The sequence below is a fragment of the Parasteatoda tepidariorum genome, chromosome 1 (assembly GCF_043381705.1).
Source record: "Parasteatoda tepidariorum isolate YZ-2023 chromosome 1, CAS_Ptep_4.0, whole genome shotgun sequence".
NCBI classification, from domain to species: Eukaryota; Metazoa; Arthropoda; class Arachnida; order Araneae; family Theridiidae; genus Parasteatoda; species Parasteatoda tepidariorum.
Window position 1 is genome coordinate 21,720,669 of NC_092204.1, and position 21,671 is coordinate 21,742,339.

Genomic DNA, 21,671 nt, shown 5'->3' on the forward strand with positions numbered 1-21,671 from the left:
AGTTGGATAAAAATAAGTCAACGGAAACTCTCTACTGTTGAAAGCCGTTTGTTGTTGCCGGCTCCATTTCAACGTCATAATTTTGTAAACACTTCGTGAATTTAAGGTAGTCATTTAATTAGTTTGAACAAAAACAGGAGAACGTTTTTGTTTTTTAAGCACTGCCTGCTTATTTTTTTCTAAAATTTTATAGTTTGAAGATGAGTCGAAGACGGAACTACGATACTGACGACGATGGTTTGTCTTTTAATCAGTTACAATTTGTATTTAAGTTGCTTGTTTTCTTTAATATCTAAATAAGTGTGTATTTTAAATCTATGTTGCATTTATAATATGGTGTCTTTTGTCTTTTTTATATTTTTTGTTTGCTTTGGAATATTTATAAAATGTATGCGTGCGTTAATAAGAGTGAATTTTATAGCACATTAAGGCTATAAAATCTTGTTCATTTTACTCATAAATGTTAAAACTGGTATTAATATTACTTTTCAAGCATTTTAGTTACTTAAGAAGCAAAGTTCATGCCTGTTGGCAGCTTTTTTTCTTGTAGATTTACCATCACTTTTTACAAATCAGTATTTTTATTTTTATTACAAACACTAAAGGCAAGAATGCTCCCTCGGTCCAAAGCACCCCAAAGCCTCTTTACTTGGCCCCTGAACTGTTTAAAATATAATTAAAAATATCAACGAAGAAAATTATTATCTCAGCTACGCTCTGAAACAGAAGTGTACTAATCTATTTAGTTTACAGCGTTTCTCAAAATATCAAAATAAAAGTTCTTTTTAAACAATGTGACCGAGTTTGCTGAGAAATAAACTAAAAGAGAAAAAAAAATTTGCAAGTCAAAGATAAATAAGAAAAAGTATTATTTTAAAATTCTAGCAATAAACAGTTATTATATTAATCTGATACTGTATGAGTATCAAACTTTATTTTCTGAATAATAGTGAAACTTAACATTTAAGAGGAGTGTAAAATCTGTTTAGTTGTATGCCTATAAATTTATCATAAATTGTTTTGTAATCTGATAAATATATTTCTTTAAATTTATTTACATTTATTATTTATATTAGCTGAATATGAGAAAAAGATTTCGGTACCTTTCCATTTCGCTGGCACTAGCGATAAAGTTGCTAATGAAAAGTCGCTAATTTATGTAAATCCAGCTTTTTGTGAAATTTTTTTTTTTGGTGATTTCTGTTAAAGAAAAACACTAAGGAAATAAAAGGAAAATAATAACAGAATTTACTTCTTCCAGTAAAATGGAAAAGTACCAAGATTAATTACACATGTGTAATTCAATCATTTTACTTTTAAAAAAAATCTAAATATTTCCCACATTTTAATTATTGCAGTATTATGTTACAACAACAACAGCGTTATGTAATATATACAATACCACCAGCTATGAGTTTTTAAAATTTTATGTAACTTATTGCATGAAAATAGTTTGTCATCCTTGCACAAAGAGTTACAAACATGTCATTCTGCAGTATTTTTATGGAATTCAATATTTTTTTTGTTAACACATAAAATATCTTTTTTCGTATCAAATCTAAACCTATTTAGTTGATCACCTCAAGTTGCAAGAAATTCTGCACATTCGTTACGTATTTGCACTCTATAGCTGCCTACTGATTTCCTGAATCTGTTTGAAATTGTTTTGTGAATTGATTCAGCAGACACACAAAAGTTTATCTTTTTAAAGAGGAAAACTTTGTGCTACAAAACCAGGAATTATATTCTATATTTGTTTAGGAAGGAATAAAGTGATATTTAACAAAAGCACAATACATTACAGTAAGCAACAGAGTTGTCAATGCCTCTAAATTTTTAAGAAAAGAATATTAAGATACTACAATATTAGACAGCTAAATTAACAATTTACTACTTCTAAATCTACAGTTATAAAAAAACAATATATAGGATTAAAAGTAATCAGAAAATAGTTATAGATTTGTGACATGTATAGAGCTGTTCACTTTTTTTTTTATTTGTCTCATTAATTTCAGAGGTAAATCAGTTAAAAACTGACAAAAACTTGTTCAGTCAGTTTTTTCCCCATCTTTAATGTGATAAAAAACCTAGCTTATATTATATTTAAATTGTATGAAACATTGTTTTTACTCTCAAATTATGAGCAAATATTTGTGGACACTGTTTTATCTATTTTTGAACAAAAAAGTTTCAAATTCTAACTTTTTCTGTATTGATGTTAACAAAAATAACTATGGACATGTAATCAAACTATTTTAATGAAATCTAATATTCTGTTAGTTGAACTTTAGAATGTCAAATCAAATTGAGAACCAAAGAATAAAAAAAACTGATAAAATCTAAGTTTTGGTGATAAGATTTAACTATCTAAGTGACAACTAGTTTGTTTTAAATTAGGGGTGCAGAACATGTGCCCCACAGATTAAGTGCAGCCCATCAGCTCTCAATGTGCAACCTACGAAAGTTGCTGGACATTAAAAAAAAGTTATACATATTTTTCTGAATATAAAGTAATTTAAAAATTTTGATTGCACATTTAAGTTTCTGGCAACCCAATCTTAATCGATGTAGTTTTTGCATTGCTTTTTCAGTGGTTATTGCTTAGAATTTCTTCATAAATTTAAAATTCTCGATATTTTTAATTGGACATTACATAATCAGGGGTCTGTCCAGACATTTTGTGAAAGGTCCGTTTTTTGTGAAATTGTGAAAAAATTACTCACATTCTTTCAACCAGGATCCGCTTTTATGAATTTGTGCAAATAGGGTCCGTTATTGCAAAAAAAAGAACTTTTTCAAGGAGTTTTTAAATTGTTAAGACACACAAGATTATGCTCAACACTGTAAAATTATAATTAAAAAAATTAAATTTTAAAAAATAAACAATAATTGCTGCTTCTAAATTAGGGATGCAACATATAAATATTTGGTATTTAGCCTATACTGCTGAACGCAGAACATTAATTTCGGACGACTAATGGAAGAATCGTCTGCCGAAGACAAAACTTAATTCGTTTACATCTATCTTTCTTGTTTTCTGCCCTGGAAGGGGTTTATTCGATTAACAAAATATTAATGAAGATAAACAAATTTGTGAAGGGTCCGATTAAAAGAAAAATCATTTTGTGAAGGGTCCGTTTTTAAGTTAAAATATTTTGTGAAGAGTCCGTTTTTATGAAAAGATATTTTGTGAAGGGTCCGTTAACGGACCCAAATTTCTTCTAAACAGACCCCTGATAATGCAAATGCAGTGCTTAGAACATATATAGGAAAATTACTGTAATTACCATAAACATGTCTGACTAAATTTTAGGGCATGTGGCTTTTCATTGGTTAATTTGCTGTGCAAGTGACCTTTCACTCAATGAGGTTTTACACCCCTATACTTAATATAATTGTTTCTTCTAATAATTATAAAGATATTTTTGTTTCAAACATCAAGTTTTACTTTTTTAAACATTATGTATTTGAAACAAAAATTTATAAACTTAAATTGCTTCTATTTTTTTAAACTTATTTTAAATATTTGATCTCATTTTTCAACAACATATTGTGTAAAACTTGATTGGTTTTTATCTAGATAACCACTCAAGAAAAAGAAGAAGATTCAGTGCTGAACCTAAAGAAATTGAAGATCGATTAGAGTCACTTATTGTTAGAGTTGGTGATAAGGTGATAAACTATTAATTTCGCTTCATATTTTTCTAAATTTATTATTTCACTTTTTGATTTCTTTCATTAGCAAATTAATACATATTGCATATTAGATGAGACAGTAGTTTTGCTGCCAACCTCAAAATTCAAAGATTGCAAGAAGTATATATATTCTGCACAACTTTCCATCTTAAAATCAAAATTGATTTTATTTTCTATTTTGGGAAATAAGCTTTGCAGAATAATAGAAAAGGATACCATATGAAAATATCTGCTGCATCTTTCAACATCATCAATTATTCATTTAATAGGACGTACCAAACAGGCTGTCTTAGAGGCTTTTACCAGGCTTGAGACATCTGCTGAAACATTGGGTTTTATTAATCAGGATAAGGCCAAATTTACGGTAGTCAGTTGTCAAAATTTTTAGGTTTGACCTCTCATAAATAGTGATTAAACATTTGATGGTGTCAGTTAGTTCAAGTGCTTAAGGACAATTGATACAATTAATAATGATATCAAAGCAAAAATTAGTAACTGGATAGCGATGGCTAATAGGTATTATTTTGGATTGAGAAATCAATTGAAATCAAAGATAATTTCTATTAAAATTAAGGCAAATTAATTTATATAATACTCTAATTTAACCTGTATTAGTTTATGGCAGCAAATGCTGGCCTTTAAATAAAACTGAGGAAAATTATCAACTAATATATGAAAGAAAAATACTCAGAGCTGTTGAAGAAAACAGTGTTTGGCGGATTTAGTACAATTTTGAATTAAACAAAATAATGTAAGCAAACTAACATAATCTCAGTTATTAAATCCTAAAGAAAGAGATGACTGAGTCACATCTATAGAGGGGATGATGATGACCCAGTTAAGAAGCTGACTGTTTACAACTTAACAAACAACCATTGAATGGGAAGCACCAGACACCAGATAAATTGATTCTGTGGAAAAATATCTCAAGAACATGGTAATCAATAAATAGAGTTGATTGGGCCAGATGGAGGCGACTAGTTGGGGCAGCTCTGACTTGTACTAAGCGGGCGTGTTGATGGAAGAAGTTTCGACAGCTTGAGCAGAGTTCAATTGCCATTGCTTCAAATTGAGACAAAACGTTAAATTTGGTGATGAAACGAGCTATCTTTCTTTCCTACAAAATAAATCTTACATTAATTTTACTAAAATGTTTTTTTTTTTTCATTTGACTAATGTTTTTTTTTTTTGACAGTTTAACCAACATTGTCTTGAACAGTCAATTAAAAAAAAAAAAAGTAAGGCATGCTTTTAATAGCAATTTAAACTTTTGCAGAGTACATCATCTTTGGAAAGCAATCTTGAGGGTCTTGCTGGAGTATTAGAAGCTGATCTACCTACTTATAAAGCAAAGATAATGAGAATTCTCGGTGAATGGTATTTATTATTTCTATATTTCAGTAGTTCAGTTCATTGTTTATATTTCAGTAGCATTGTAATGTTTTCCAATTAATTTTTGTAATTCATCATTTAATAGCCATAATTTCATATGATAAAATAAAGTTTATTATTCAGTTATTTTTTTAATTACTAAATTTTGTACAACTTCACAGTTCCATATTGTTTTCTGCCTTAACAATATCACTTTACTGCTCCAAATTGATTCTGTTGTATTCGGTAGCATTGCTCCGATTTTGTGGCATTTGTTGTGATTTACAAACATTAAGATTGTGTACAGACTTGCTGCTTTGCCGGTTTTTATTTTTAATTTCCTACATAAACTCACTGCTTCATGGCTCCCTACGGCATTCAGGAGCATTAGCATTTGAGTAAATGCATTTATATAAAGAGAAAGTAGGACTAGTTTTGCTTTAAAACAAATCTTATTTTGCTTTAATCTTAACATCAAACAAACACAGTTTTCAGTGAGGGTATTTTATCTGAGCCGTAAATTGTCGGAAGAAAAGCTGTAATATTTACATTGTAATGATAGCCAAACATGCAATACGTAAATAAAGATAAAGGTCACACAAAATTGTAAACTTTAATTCTTTGGAAAAATGCTTGAATCATGGCTGATGTTGTTATTTTGGTCATTTCATTATTATTTGTTGCCCTTCCTGGTGGTTTTACGTTAGATTAAGTGAAACAAATGTTTAATAGTTCATCCCATCAAAATAAAGATTAACTGTATTCAGTATTATCTGGTGTAATTCTGTGACTCGAGGCGACTCATAATATTTTTAATTTACCATAATGGGTCAACTTTCTCCTGTACTTTTAATGGGGCCGCAAAGTAAACTATTTCCTCCATATTTATCATACAAATACACACTATTAGAGCAGTTTTAATAGTCATCAAATTTACTGAGGAAATTAGTGTTTTTATAAAAGTATATTTGGTGTCTAATATAACTGCATCAATTATGCTAATGCCAGTAGAGTCTAGTCTAAAAATTATGCTTTTTTGATGTCAGTAATTGCGTGGCGACTGTTTACAGTTTCCCATAATGAATAAGTACTTTTTCCCCATTAATATAACTTTTTAGCATATTTTATTTCATCTAGTACTTGTCACCAAAACGAATTAAGCAACATTGACTTCAAGGCTTGACGTTTTCCAATTTTTTATGCTCTCTTAAACAAATTTGCATAATTTCTTCAATAAATTTGCTTTTTAATGTTAGCATTTTTTTTATTCAATTAGTAACTACTACTAAAATCAATTATCATTCGCATAAATAATAGTGGAGTTTTTTTTCTGTCTTGTCCTTGAACTTATACCATTTCACAATTAATTTTTCTTTTCAGCATAAAGCTTTAATAGTTTTAATTACCATTGATTTTAAATTGTTTAGTTTTATAGTAACATATTCTAAAAGCATAACTATAAACAAAATAAACATGTGGTTTTGTGTAACCTTAGATATAATAAGATCAAGTAGTCCACCTATGCAATGATCACATTAATTATTTAGATATCGTGGCATAACAAATAAAAAATAATTAGGTTTCACACAATGCCTATTAAAGAACTTTTTTGATTTGTGTTATGTGCTAGAAACATCACTGATGTTATCTTTAAAATATTCGGCAAAATTGAATGTTCTATAGTTTAAGACAATAGCTTCTGCTAAACCAATGTATCTGAATTAAAAATAGAATTAAATTATTAAAAATTAGATTTTGTAATTTGTTTGCAACAGTATTAATTTAGCTTCATGTTGAACGAGGTTTTTTTTAGTGCCTATATTATGCCTGCAATCCGATATGCAGACACTGACACACAATTTCTTTATTATATATAAAATTTTTTTTAGGGGGCTGTAAATTTCATTTTTTGAAAGCTAAATATTTTATACTTTCTTTTAATTAGCCTAAGAATAATAATTAATTAAAATTAATAAAATGAAGTATTATTGACGGCAATTTAACTCTTACAATAAAATAAAAAATAATTATGATTTTAGACTTTTTTTTTGCTTTGATTATTTCTGTTATTCAATACAGAGAAACATAAGTCTTGGGTCATATTTCACTGTATACTAAGAATTAAGTTTGATGAGTGATAGTATTGCTTTTGGTTGAGCTGAAAATTATCTGGTTAGATCAAATGTTACTTGTAAAAATAATTTTAGTTTTTAAAAATATTAAAATTATGTATGTTCTACAAGCTTTTATTAATGTTTAGGTTACCTTTCAAACTTTAAAACAGTCATGCACTCGAATGGCCAGAAAAGCAATTTTCTTTTTGCTCCATACAATGATTAATGAGTATTTTTACTAGATACAGCGAATTTTTCGAAAAAAAAATTGTTTTCCAAAAAAAAAATTGAGATGAGAACTGAAGCACACAATTTTTATTTTAGTGTGACAAGACTACCTGAGAAAACTACTATCTACACTACTTTAGTTGGACTTCTCAATGTCAGAAATTACAATTTTGGAGGAGAGGTAACTTTTACTCATTTAATCACTTTGAACAAAACTTTCTTTTTTTGTTTAAATATATAATTTCTAAAATTTTCATTATTTTTGCTAAGGGACCAATTTTTTGGCTAATATTTTTATAAAAGCACTAATTTTGCAATTAGTATTAGAATTTTTATGAAAATATGCATTTTTTTCTACTAGAAATTTGTAAATATGACCCTTTTTCTACTAGTATCTTTTTAATAACATCCATTTTTCTGACAGTATTTTTGTAAAGATGTGAAGAATTTTGGTGCGCGTAATTTTGTGAAGATTTCTATTTTTCTGCTAGTGTTTTTGTGTAGGAGTCCTTTTACTAATAACATTTTTATAAATGTACCGAATTTGAAAGTAATATTTTTGTAAGTGTTGACAATAAATTTATTAAAATTCCTAAGTGTACAAATAAGATCCCTTAATGTACAAATCCCTTAGTTCCTTATTGTATAATTGAGAGTGTACTATAAATTTTTACAAATAACCTACATTTTTATTAATTTAGTATTTATTTTACAAAAAATGCCACTGAAAATTTCAAGGGACTTAAATAGTTCATTAAATTTTTCAAATTTTAGTTTGTTGAGTTGCTAGTCAAAATATTACGAGAATCTCTGAAAGCAAGGCGATTTGAAGAAGCTCGTGTGACGGTAAGACATGTTCCACTCTCCATGCCTCTCTTAATTTTAGTTTCATTGTTTTTTTTTTATTTATTGAAAATTTTTTCCCCACATAGGTTAGATTTCTTGCTGATTTGGTTAACTGCCATGTTATATCTGCAGGTTCAATGATTAATTTTCTGCAGACATTAGCTGATGTAAGCGGTGAGACGGGTATTCCTCAAGTAAGTTAAAACTAGCACAATTCTTAAAATGTTTTCATTAAATGAAATTACTTTTAATAAAATTAGTTCTTAAATTGGCTAATTTAATTTGAATAAGTTTCTTAAAAAGAAATTGCTCTTATTAAAATTACTTCATAAATTAGCTCATGTAAATGAATAGTTTATATATACATTTTAGTTTAAATTTTTGTGTGTAAAATGTATTATATTTAGACTTTTACATTTATTGTTTTGTTTGAATATTTTATTATGCAGAACAGATTTGATAAGCCAATAGAAATCCTGTAAAAAAATATAATAAATGTAGTGTTTTGTAGACAATATCACTTCACAATGTAATAAGTCTATTGAATTATTTTGTACAGTTCGCTCAACTAACCGATTTTTTAAAAAAAAATAAATATTACATACATTTTCCTAATTTTAATTTTCCTAATTTTTTAAGAAACATGCAAAAATTGTAAGTAAATATACTAATGTAAATAAATTTTAAGCCTTTTGTTGAGTTACTGATTATTTGTAGTATTTAGTTGTTCATAGTTCCATTACTGCTTAATTCTATAGATGTTAGGGGTTACTCTGTAATTTGATACTTACATGGCTCTTATTTTTAATAATACAAATTTTTTGTTATATTTAATGAAAATTAATGAATCTTTTCTCATTAAACAGGTTCGAGCTGATTTCTATGTATACACAGTATTGTGTGCTCTTCCTTGGGTAATTGTAAAATTTTAAATTATTCTTACATATATTTTTTTTTTGTTATTGAACTTTAGCTATTTGTTGAATGTTTGACCATCAGAGGTCAAGGATCTAATAAATTATTTAAAGGTATATGATTTATTAATCCCTTGACTTTTTTGATGCATTGCAGAGTAACATGAGACCATTAGAAATGTAATTAGACCATTAGAGGTTAAAATATTCATGCATAAATCATATGTATTAATCTTTTGACCTCCAATGATTTATTAGTCTTTTAATCTTTAAATGATCTATTAGTCCCTTAACATCTGATGGTCCAATTAAATTTTTAATGGTTAAGCATTCAACAATTAGACAGTAATAATTTATTAATTGATTATTATTAGGTAAGTGTAGTACTGATTAGTAATATAATATACCTATGCTATGACTGGTAGGTATATGTTTATTATATTATGAATATGATTATTATATTTATTAATTATCTAGGGTAAAGGATTTATTTACTAACATGAGACTATTAAAAATTCAACTAGATCATTAGGGTTCAAGATATTATTAAATCATTTTTAAATGAATAATTTATAATCCTCTGACTCCATGATAAATTTTAGACTAACACAATGTTTTAGACAACATCTTTTAAAATTTTACAGGATTTTTGTTTTAAATTATTTTAAACTGCTATATTTTATTTTTTGTTCATTATTTGCTCTATTTTATGTTTTTATTCTTGCTTTAGTATAAACCAAAAGCAAAAAGGATTAAAATAAGAAAATACACATAGACTGTAAAAGTTTATATGTATGTATTTTATATGAATTAAAGTTTAAAAGTTGAAGAGTTATCAATAGCCTCTGAAATTGAGTTCCATTTCACAATATTCTATATTTAGATCTAGATATTAAATGAAAAAAATAGCAAAGTTTGTTGTGAAAGTCTTATGCAATCAGTTTTGGTTTTTCAATATCAGTGTTTAAAGGTCACGAAATGGTTTTAAATTCCATTAATTGAATAATTTAGTATTTTAGATTATTTAGTATTAATCGAATAATTTAGTACTTTTGTTTATATTTCCATTGTATTTTTTTTACTTGTTATCAGTTAATATCTTTAATTATTGTTTGTTTTCATTTATTCTTTAGGTGGGTAGAGAACTGTATGAAAAGAAAGATAATGAGTTAGACCATTTATTGAGGATGATTGATGATTATATTAGGTTTGTAAATGTGAATTTTATTATATATTGAGTTTCCTATTTTATGCTTTTTTTATTTCATTAATTTTTAATGTATTTTATTATTTTTTTAAAACATATTTTAGCAAACGACACAAAGTTCATTTACCATCATTAAAAGTGTGGCAAAGTAATATACCACAAGTTCAAGAGGAGGTGAGTTTTCTTATAAATCTTTAAATAAATAATATTCCTAACTTAATGTATTAAAATTTCTGATGTGATTATCATATTATTACTGTGTATCTTAATGTTCTTGTAAAATGTTGATTTTTTTTAAAAAAATGTCTAAATTTTGAGAATTTAATAGTGTTTAAACACGTTGGGTTTTTGTGTTGATGCTTAAAACAAAGAAAATTTTGTTTTTGTGTTTTATAAACTAATATTTTCACTTTATTGTATGATTGATATAATAAATTTTTAACGATTCTGTAATTTATAATACCAGGGTTTGTTATTGCCCTAATTTCCTGTTATAAAATATTCTGTCCTTATTTGTCCTAATATTCGTAATTTTTTTGTTTGTTCAGAACATACCATTTTGATTAACACACAATTTTAAAAGGATAATTTGGATTTTTTAAAATTCATTCACCGCAAATGAAATAGGAAAAGCTAGATATAAATGTCAAAACTAATTAGTAGTATTCAAAACTAGTATTCAAAAAGTATTTTTCTTTAAATGAAAAGGAGTTAGCTAGAAAAATGGAAATTTTTCTTTATCTTTCCTTTTATACCAGTGGAAGAAATTATTGCTATTTTTACGAAATTATATATTTTATATTTTTCCCACCTTTTCATCATAAGTCAATAACAGGCATTTGACCCCAAGGTCATTCACATTTGTCTCACACATGGCAGGCTACCATAGAAGAGCAAACTTTTTGAAAGAAATAAAACCTTTTTGTTTCATATCTTTCTGTTTCATTTTTTTAAAAAGTTTTGGAAAGCTTAAATTTTTTTTAATGTGCTGCATGAAACAAAATTTTTATAAATGTAGATTACACCAATTTTTTTAGCCCTTTGTTTCCTTTCCTTAAAAATTAAACTAGTATGAATGTATTAAACCAAAATTGGTCCTGATTTCTTTTTGTAAAATGTTGTCCTGATTTTTATTTTGAACCACTACAAAGCCTTAAACTATTAAAAATTTTTACAAAGTATTCTGTATTAATCACATTTATTAAATATTTTTCGAACCCTTATTGAAAATGAAAAAAAAAAAACTATGCACCTTAGCTGGAATATTAATATTTAAATAAGAAAAAGTTTCCTAACTCTGAATAAGCAATATTAAGATCAAGACATTAAAATAATTAAATTTATTATCTGTATTTGTACTAACATACTAATAAAAACTGGTAGAATCGCCGTTCGCTTCCCTTTTCAGTATCATTCTGAAATTATTTGGTTTTTGGATGATTTTAGTCTCTCTTTTTTATTTATTGGTCTCAATAATGATTTGTCAGTTAAGGAAGGTTTTTATTTAAATTGTTTTGTTACATTATATATATATTATAATATCTAAATATACATTAGAGCAAACGCAAATAAAACTGGCTGCACATTTTTGTTTTATTGTTATTTTTTTTAGCTTTTATCTGGGATTAAACTGAGTTCTAAAGTTCCTGATGTAAAAAGGCAAAATAACATTTAAATAAATAGGAATATGAGTTCATATACTATTTTAGATGCCTTTGATGCATTACATTTTTATTTATCAACAAATTACAAAATTTATTTATGAGAAATTCAGCATTAACACACTACACATATCCTTTGAGTTTTGAAATGAAATAAGTCATCCTCATACAGATATCAATTTATTTCAAAGTTATTAAATTAAAATTTAATTAATAATTCTACTTAATCACAGGGGGAAAACAAGCTTAATGTGACAGTACAGACCCAATATAAAAGTGGGGAGGGTGGTGTAAAATAAACTGCACTAATAAAAAGAAATATTAAAACTTATAATAATTTCAACATTCTAGCCATAATTTTTTTTTTTTTTGTAAAAGTTTTTTTTTTTGAATGGAATTTTACAAAATTCCTAAACAAAAACGTCATGTTCCATTTTTGAATTTTTAAAAAACGCTAAGCTAGTGGAAACATTGTCTTTTATTGGATATGATTACTATTATTTATAATTATACACTGTTTTAATGAGCCTTTTATTAACTTGTTTGTCTTTTCATTTCAGTACCTGGATTGTTTATGGGCCCAAATCAATAAACTGCGATCAGACAAGTGGGTAGAACATCACATATTACGACCATATCTTGCATTTGATGGCGTGCTATGTGAAGCTCTTCAGCATAGCATTCCTGCCATGGTTCCTCCTCCCCACCAAGATGGCTGCTCCTATCCTTTCCCATCTGTTGTATTTCGACTCTTTGACTATACAGACTGTCCTGAAGTAAGTTTATAAAAAGATTAGAGCGAGAGAATTCTGATTAAATTGATAAGAAAATTTAAATAGAACAATAGAAACATGAATGTAATACAGGTCAGTCCTGCAAACATCAGTGCAGGGTCCCACTGGATTGCATTTCCTACTACTTCTGTCTAAACTATTGTTACCATATTTTTCAGGTTGTGGCTCCTCCTAATAATTTGTAGGACAACTATTGGTTTTCTGATTTTAACTAAAGTTCTTATGATTATCTTTACTCCATAAGTTTTCAGATTTAATGCACTACTTTCTATTTTATCTTTATGTTACTCACATTTTATTATTTCAGAATATTTTAAATGTTTCATAAGATAGTGAATTCTTCACTTTAGCTCTTATTAAATGTTTAAAGAGCTTGCTATAATTAACATTAGTGTTAAATTCTGTTAACAAAACAGGTTTCTAACAATAACAAATAAATAAACTATGCAAGTACATTTGTAAAAGTTATAAGGTTGTAAATTTGAATGTTTGTAGGTTATGTATAAGCTTAATAAAATTGATATGAAAAGCAACTATTTTAAATTGCTTGCATTTCAACTTACAAACTTTTGTTTTAGAATTAGTTATTATATTTACGTACATCATTTAAATTGATATTCCCAAATAAAACAGCGTTTAAAGTACATTATTTACATTAGGCTAAATTTTCTAATCATAATTTTTTTTTTATTCACATTTTCACTCTTATTATTTTATGCAGATATTTTTTCAGTCTCTTTCCAGTTTTTTACCCTTTGGATTATCGTTTAAAACTATTATTTTTACTTTTTTTTAGCATGTTTTCAATAAAATTATTGATAAAAAGTTATCAACTAAATATTAATTAAAAATAAGGTTTTTATGTTATTTAAGAAAAGTTTTTTTTAAATCATTTTTTTGTAAATGACTTCATGTAGCTAAGTTTTATTAAGAATAATTTATAAATGTTTTCCAAGTTCAAATAGTGTTAACTTAATAGTATTTATGTAGTGTAGATATTATTTATAATTTGTTTTGTATGTTTAATGTTTGCAATTGTGTCATATTTAGGGTCCTGTGTTACCTGGTGCTCATTCAATTGAGAGGTTTTTAATTGAAGAACAAATTCGACGAATCATTGAACAAAATGTCTTATCTAGAAAAGATTGGTAAGTCTTTTGTTGAAATTAATAAATTTTGCCCAATTAGGATGTGCATTGAAATGTGAATATTTTTGAAGCTTAAATATCTGTAAAATTTATAAATACACCTTTTATGATAGTTAGTAATAAGCCATTTTTTCCAATGAAGAAGATTTGTAATTAATTGAGATTAATTAGTTAAAAGTAATTCATAGTGAAAGAGAAAAAAGTGAAATGTAAATTAATATTTTGTTTATACATTATGACTATACATATATTATGACTTTTATATACACTTAATATTTTGTATTGCTTTCGTCATACAGATGACATTTTATTCTTACATTGATTAAGAATAAGTAATTTGTTGAAACAAATGTGTGACAGACTCAGAAAATGAGAGATAGATGAATGATATTTCACTGAACAATGGACAATATTAAATATTTTCTTTAGTCTAACATATTTAAAACTTTAATTGTGTTTAATTTTTCTTTTCTTTATTTTTTAGTGCTGCTATTCTCTTAAGCTATCCTGGAAAACACAAGATTCCTCTTGAATATGTCATTGTTGAGGTAGAGTTATTTCATACAATTGCTTTAATAATTGATGTATTTGAAATGAATAGTCCTAAGAATAATTAAATTTTGCTTTTTTTCAAAATAAGTTATTGAATTTTTTTTTTAGAAGTAAATCATTGGATTTTGCTTCAACATTATTAAAATATGTCAAATATTTTTTTTCTTCTCTTAAATATCAAAAGCGAACAAAATTTCTCTTTGATGTCATTTCAAAGAAAAAATACCTTATTATTTTAATATCTCTATATTAATTTAAATCTTGATTCATAGTTAGTTCTTAATCGGTAAGAAAATAATAACTTCTGATGTTTTAGTATTGAATTAATGAAATATGCGTTTTAATAAAGAGTTTTCTTTTCTTAATGTTAAAATTTTATACCATTTCAATGCATTTTTTAAAACTTGTTTAACATATGATTTAACCAATGAATTTTGGTAGAATAATGATATATATTTATTTAATAAGTGTCAATTTGTTATTAAAAGTATCCCCAAAATTATGATTTTAAAAATGATGAACTCAAGAAAACTATTTTTATATATTAAACTCATGCTTTCAATTGCCATTTTAATAGTTTAGGCAACCATTTAATATATATTTATAATTATTAAGTTTGTAATATAAATTCCTAATATATTTTAAAGTGAGAGAATAATAAATCAATTTATTATTTCTTTCTTTTTTAATCTTTGTTTTAATTTCAGGTTCTATTAGGGGAAATTTTCAAATTACCTGTTTCAAACTATCGTGAGGTCTGCTTAGGTTCACTTTTTCTTGAACTATGTAAACTGCAACCTAGTACAATGCCACAAGTTGTATCCTTTCAAGTTGCTTTCTTTCCATTATTAGTGTTTGATTTTAATTGGCAAGCATGCAATTATATAGTGTTATTAGCTAAAATAGTTAAAACACTGCATCTTCCCTCTCTGTTATTCAGTTTATCATGTTTCACATTAACCAAAATTTCAATATTTTTTTATAAGAATTTACAACGCAACCAAAATTATTATCAACAATTAAATATATATTTGATTAACTTTCTGATTACGTTTGATTTACTTTCTGATGATATTTAATTTATTTTTGAATTTAATTTTAAGTTGCATGAGGGTAGTTTTGTTGGAATTAAAGTGTAATTTTTTGAGAAGTTACCAATTTAATATAAAATATTTTTTCTTTTTTAACTCTCTGGACTGCAATATCAGGTTTATGATTCATAAATGAATTGCAGGAATTATAGGTCACTTTTATGTGTTTAAGATTGACACATGAATTCTTAACTTTCCAAATGAATTAAAATTAATTTCTGAATATATTAAAATTCAAAATTAATTTCTGTAATAATAGTAGCAATACCATTAAATTACAAATTGAATTTTAGCTGTTTATTAATAAATGACTTTTATCAGAAGTATTTATTTATTCAGTTTAATATTTATATTTTTTTTATGAAACTGATTACTGTGTTTTTCCTTCTTTTTTTAAGCATAATTGTTCCTGGTTTTGTAATAGATTAAACTGTTTCTAATCAGTATTTTAACAGTGTAGACATTAAAAAAGAAGTTAATATTTGTTATTAACTAAAAAAATTATAGAAGTTTTTTTTCAATATGTCTGTGTACTTAAATATTATTTTGATTTTGTACTATAGGTCTATTATTTTAAACCGTTGTTTGAATCATAGATTTTCTTAACTTTTACATAGCTAGCTCAAGCAGTGGAATTAATTTATGAAAGATTAGATACAATGAACATTGATTGTATAAATAGGTCAGTTTATTATTTTTTACGAATTTAAGAATATTCAGAATTTTTTAAATAGTTTTTTGTCAACATTTTTCTATTCAAGTGTATTTTAATTAATTAAAGCTAAATTTTTGGCTATGATAGTTAATAAATTTTTCAGCTAGATAAATGTAAGCACCTAATCGGCAACATTTACAGTTCTTGGGGCTTTATCTTTTAACAGCTATGATAAGAATGCCCACATAATTTAGTACCCAGTTGGATAATGGGAAAATTTTGATTTTGTTTTGCAAAATAATATAATAAGTTTTGTTTGGTTATTATAAATTAATGAATAATTAATATTTATTGCAATTACATGTCTCTATTATTTCAGATTTTCAAGTTGGTTTGCTTATCATTTAAGCAATTTTCAGTTTCGTTGGAATTGGGATGACTGGAATGACTGTATTAGTATGGACCCTTTACATCCAAAACCTGTGTTTGTTAGAGAAACTCTGCATAAAGCTTTAAGGTAAATAAATCAACTATTCAATTAAAATACATATTCAAGATAATGTTGACTGATTCTATCTGTGTCAAAATCATTCCAGGGAAAAAAAAATTAAATTAATTACTTTGTTAGCTGTATGGAAATAAGATAATAATCTTTTAAATTATCTGAGAGTAGCAAAATTCAGAACAAAATGATTCAAAATGCAAAAAATATTTAAAAGTAATTTTTTTTGTATTTTTTTTTTAATTCAGTAAATTATTTCCTATTGTGTAGAATAAATGTCTGTAACATTTGATATAATTTTATGTTTTAAAATCCTTTACAATTAGTAGATTAGTTATCAAATAATTAGTTAATTATGTATCAAATTATAACAAATTGCTCAGACTTTTGTTCTAGATTAATAAAAGAATAATTTATGGAATTAAGAAGAAAAAAATTAATTTATTCATATCTGATTAAGTGAATTCTTGCAATATTGCTCCAAAAACCTGCTTTTTTTGTTTAAAAATAATTTGTGCAATGTTTAAATTGTTTTGAATATGAAGCCACCTATTCTTCATGCTTAGCAACATTTTGTAAAATCAAGCAGTTTTAATCACTGTATTCATGTTAATTATATAGCAGGATGTATGCTTATTTCTTTCTTAATGTATGCTTCTCCCCTAGACTTTCTTATTATCAAAGAGTGGCCGACTTAGTGAAGGAAGGTTTTTCTAATCTTGTTCCTTTGAGACCTGTGACTTCTTTCAAATATGGACAAGAAGGGGCTGGTGAGATTTTTAATTCACTTTTAGATTAGATATTGCATTCAAGTTATGATTTTAAATTTTGATTATCTATTTAATGATATTTTATGTGTAGAGTTGTTTTTGTTGTGAAAAAAAAAACTAATATTTATTTGGCATTTTTGTCCAAAATTATTGTTTAAGTGTTTAAATTATTAAATTATTTTATGGTAAGCTGCAAGATATTAACATAAGTGAGAATTTTAAGGTTTGTTTTGGAAATGCATTCTGTTCCAGTGTACTCCATTGTGTTCACCACTATCAAACTCAATACTTGTGTTTGATCAACCAATCAAACATTTTGACCTTTATTATGCTATGAATAGTAATATTTGATTATATATGACAGAAGATATCAAATTATGAATTACTATGCATGCTACAGAATTTGTTAGGATGGCTGTAAGTCATTTTTGACAACTTTTCCAGACTTGGTGTAAATTTTTATTTTTATATTCAAACTTGTAACTTTTTTTTATTTAATTTATAAATTTATTAATTTGTATATGATAAATATTGTTATACATAGGATATAAACAAATAATATAAATAAATTAGATATGTATATAAATGTGTAATAATCATTAAATAATGGGTTAAATTTCTGGTAAAAAAAATATTTCGATTTGAAATTATAATTCATATGTCATTTTTTTACCATTTGGCAAAACTCTCGTATAAATAATATTTTAATGTGCATAAATAAGGAATAACTAAAACACTCTTTTTGATTTCTGATAAATTTTGTTTCTGGAAAAACAGTAGGAAAAAATCCTGTGGGCAAAAACAGTTAAGTTATAACAATTCTAAAATATTTTTTAGAATTGTTAAAATTAGTGAGCTATAAAATTAGTGAGTAAGAATCAGGGGGAAAGGTTAACTGAATTTGTTTGTTTTAATTTTATCTTTTATGAAATCATCCAAAGTCTACATTATATCAGTTAATATTTTGTATTTTTGACTTATTTTCATGAAAAAATACCATTTTATTTATTTATTTACTAGAAAACTTAGGACATGAGTTTTTTTTAAAAAATTAGTTTTTTAAATACGACTTTCTTCTCTGGTCACAGTACACTGATTGATAAACACTGAGTAAATGCAATGCTGTATCAAAATTAATATTACATTTTGATAAATATTTTTTGTTGTTGTTGTGTAAAATAAGTATTTTCCAAACCAAAAACTATTTTGGAATAGTCAGTTCAAGTCAAAATTATGTGGGATTTGTAAACATGTTGAATATTTTTGATAAAAAAAGAAATAAGGCACAATTTTGCAAAATTTTCAGAAGTGTTGCCAGGCACTGTTGCAGCTCAGCAGTTGACAGGTGCACTGAAAGAGAGGTGCACTGCAGAAGAGGCCTTGTTGCTTATCAAAGACTTACCAAATCCTCTTCAAGAAGATGATGGTATATATTTCTTTTTTTCTTTTGTGTTGTTGTTATCTGATGCAAGATCTAATATGATCTTGAATTTCAAATGCAAATTTCAGTTAAATGTTTCGAAAAAAAATCTTAGTTTAATCTTTCTATATTAGGAAATTGAAAAGATGTCTTAACTTGAAATTGCTGAGATTTGTAGAAAAAAGTATATTAAGTACAATGGAATAAAATGGGATAGTTCAGAAATAATCAACTGTTAAATATGTAAAAAAAAAAAAAAACATAAAATGCAATAACTGATTTAAAATATGCTGTGCTGAAAGGCCATTTTCAAAAAAAAAAAACTTATTGTTTGTTATAAATGAATTGCAGGAATTATANTTATAATTCATATGTCATTTTTTTACCATTTGGCAAAACTCTCGTATAAATAATATTTTAATGTGCATAAATAAGGAATAACTAAAACACTCTTTTTGATTTCTGATAAATTTTGTTTCTGGAAAAACAGTAGGAAAAAATCCTGTGGGCAAAAACAGTTAAGTTTTAACAATTCTAAAATATTTTTTAGAATTGTTAAAATTAGTGAGCTATAAAATTAGTGAGTAAGAATCAAGGGGAAAGGTGAACTGAAATTGTTTGTTTTAATTTTATCTTTTATGAAATCATCCAAAGTCTACATTATATCAGTTAATATTTTCTATTTTTGACCTATTTTCATGAAAAAATACCATTTTATTTATTTATTTACTAGAAAACTTAAGGACACGAGTTTTTTTAAAAAAATTAGTTTTTTAAACTTGCAACTTTCTTCTCTGGTCACAGTACACTGATTGATAAACGCTGAGTAAATGCAATGCTGTATCAAAATTAATATTACATTTCAATAAATATTTTTTGTTGTTGTGGTGTAAAATAAGTATTTTCCGAACCGAAAACCATTTTGGAATAGAATAATCGAGTCAAAATTATGTGAGATTTGTAAACATGTTAAATATTTTTAATTATAAAAAAAAAAAGAAATACGGCACAATTTTGTGAATTTTCAGAAGTGTTGCCAGGCACTGTTGCAGCTCAGCAGTTGACAGGTGCACTGAAAGAGAGGTGTACTGCAGAAGAGGCCTTGTTGCTTATCAAAGACTTGCCCAATCCTCTTCAAGAAGATGATGGTATATACTTCTTTTTTTCTACTTTCGTGTTGTTATTAATACTCTGATATGATCTTGAATTTCAAATGCAAATTTCAGTTAAATGTTTCTAAAAAAAAAAAAAAAAAAAATTCTAAGTTTAATCTTTCTATATTAAAAAATTGAAAAAATGTCTTAACTTGAAATTGCTGAGGTGTGTAGAAAAGAGTACATTAAGTACAATGGAATAAAATGGGATAGTTCAAAAATAATCAACTGTTGAACATGTAAAAAAAAAAAAAAGCATAAAATGCAACAACAGATTTGAAATTTGATATGCTGAAAGGCTTATTGTTATTATCTTAAAAAACTTATTGTTTGTTCTCTTTGTAAATTCGAATTTGTACAAAAGTTTCTGCAATTTTAAGTGCTCTTCTGTAAATTTCTTTTCACTTTTATGGTTTTAACTAGTGATTATTTGGGAATTGTTGTAAAAAAATGTATGTCTCTCATGATTTATATTTTATTAAACTTCATCACAAAACTAACAAAAAAAATTAATAAGTTTTTTAAAAATCTCTGAACTCAAGAGATAAGAACTATTTCTAACGGCATGCCTGCAAGTGCTGAGTGTTGGTGCCTTGATCCTGATTGGTTGTTGAAACATTGCATTGGTTTACGTTACATTATTTGTTTACGCTAGCAACTGTTTTTTTCATTCTATTTCAAATAAGTCATGTCCGTCAAGATTCAATTCTCTTAAGTGACACATTCTATATTCTTACACAAAGATTTGAATTCTTCCACTGTATATTTCTTAATTAACACAAAGACTAGCATCAAGCCATGTAGAACATAATGATCTAACTATCAATGCACAAACAAATAATAAATCTAAGTTAGGTAAAAGACATAGAAAAGAAAGAATCATATTTCAATAAATTTGATGTGCGATATGGCTTTGTATTTAATTTCCTTCAACTGAACTAACATTATAAGTTATATGGAGAAACTTAGTTCAACTTTAACACACCATTTTGCTGATGTTTCAAATTTTATGGTGAAAATAAGGATGAATGGGAGGCCATCGTGGAGGTAAGGGTTGATTAGCAAGCCTCCTAATAGGATTAAAATTGAAGAAATTTGTTTTGTTAAAAAGTTGCCTTTTATTTCAATAAAACACGTTAACTTAATACTTTAATTTACATGAATGTGACATAATTTAAATGCAAATAAAAAATCACTGACAAAAATTTATGAAAACATCCAATTTTAAAATTTGGATCATTACAAAAAGAGCAAAATAAGAAAGAATTCAGACTAATCCCCCCCTTTCATTCAGCCAAAGAAACATGTTATTGAGAGTCATTTTTCTTCTAATTTGAGGTAGATAGCTGTTTCGGTGCATAAAACTCAGACGACTTTTTATGTGCAGAACTGGTGGTTTGGTTTAATATCTTTATTCTGACCAAACCATCTATTAGAATTTGGTTACCGTGGATTTTTAAATTTGTTTGATTGTGTAGAATCAGGTGAGGTAAATTGAGTATGCATGTAAAATTAATCTTTTATTTTATTTTTATTGTTATATCAAAA

General features: G+C 26.1%; 1 protein-coding gene across 1 annotated transcript in view; it reads left to right on the plus strand.

Moving 5' to 3' along the window:
• Nucleotides 1-16: 16 nt before the first annotated feature.
• LOC107436273 (Nuclear cap-binding protein subunit 1) overlaps nucleotides 17-21,671 on the plus strand; it is a 32,051-nt gene continuing 10,396 nt past the window's right edge. Inside the window, 17 exon segments of the mRNA XM_043053702.2 lie at nucleotides 17-237; nucleotides 3,581-3,672; nucleotides 4,973-5,073; nucleotides 7,506-7,590; nucleotides 8,184-8,255; nucleotides 8,342-8,449; nucleotides 9,122-9,169; nucleotides 10,303-10,376; nucleotides 10,481-10,550; nucleotides 12,598-12,813; nucleotides 13,882-13,979; nucleotides 14,464-14,527; nucleotides 15,239-15,349; nucleotides 16,240-16,304; nucleotides 16,657-16,794; nucleotides 17,446-17,549; nucleotides 18,856-18,975. Coding sequence (XP_042909636.1) covers nucleotides 201-237; nucleotides 3,581-3,672; nucleotides 4,973-5,073; nucleotides 7,506-7,590; nucleotides 8,184-8,255; nucleotides 8,342-8,449; nucleotides 9,122-9,169; nucleotides 10,303-10,376; nucleotides 10,481-10,550; nucleotides 12,598-12,813; nucleotides 13,882-13,979; nucleotides 14,464-14,527; nucleotides 15,239-15,349; nucleotides 16,240-16,304; nucleotides 16,657-16,794; nucleotides 17,446-17,549; nucleotides 18,856-18,975 — 1,603 coding nt within the window. The 5' untranslated portion in view covers nucleotides 17-200.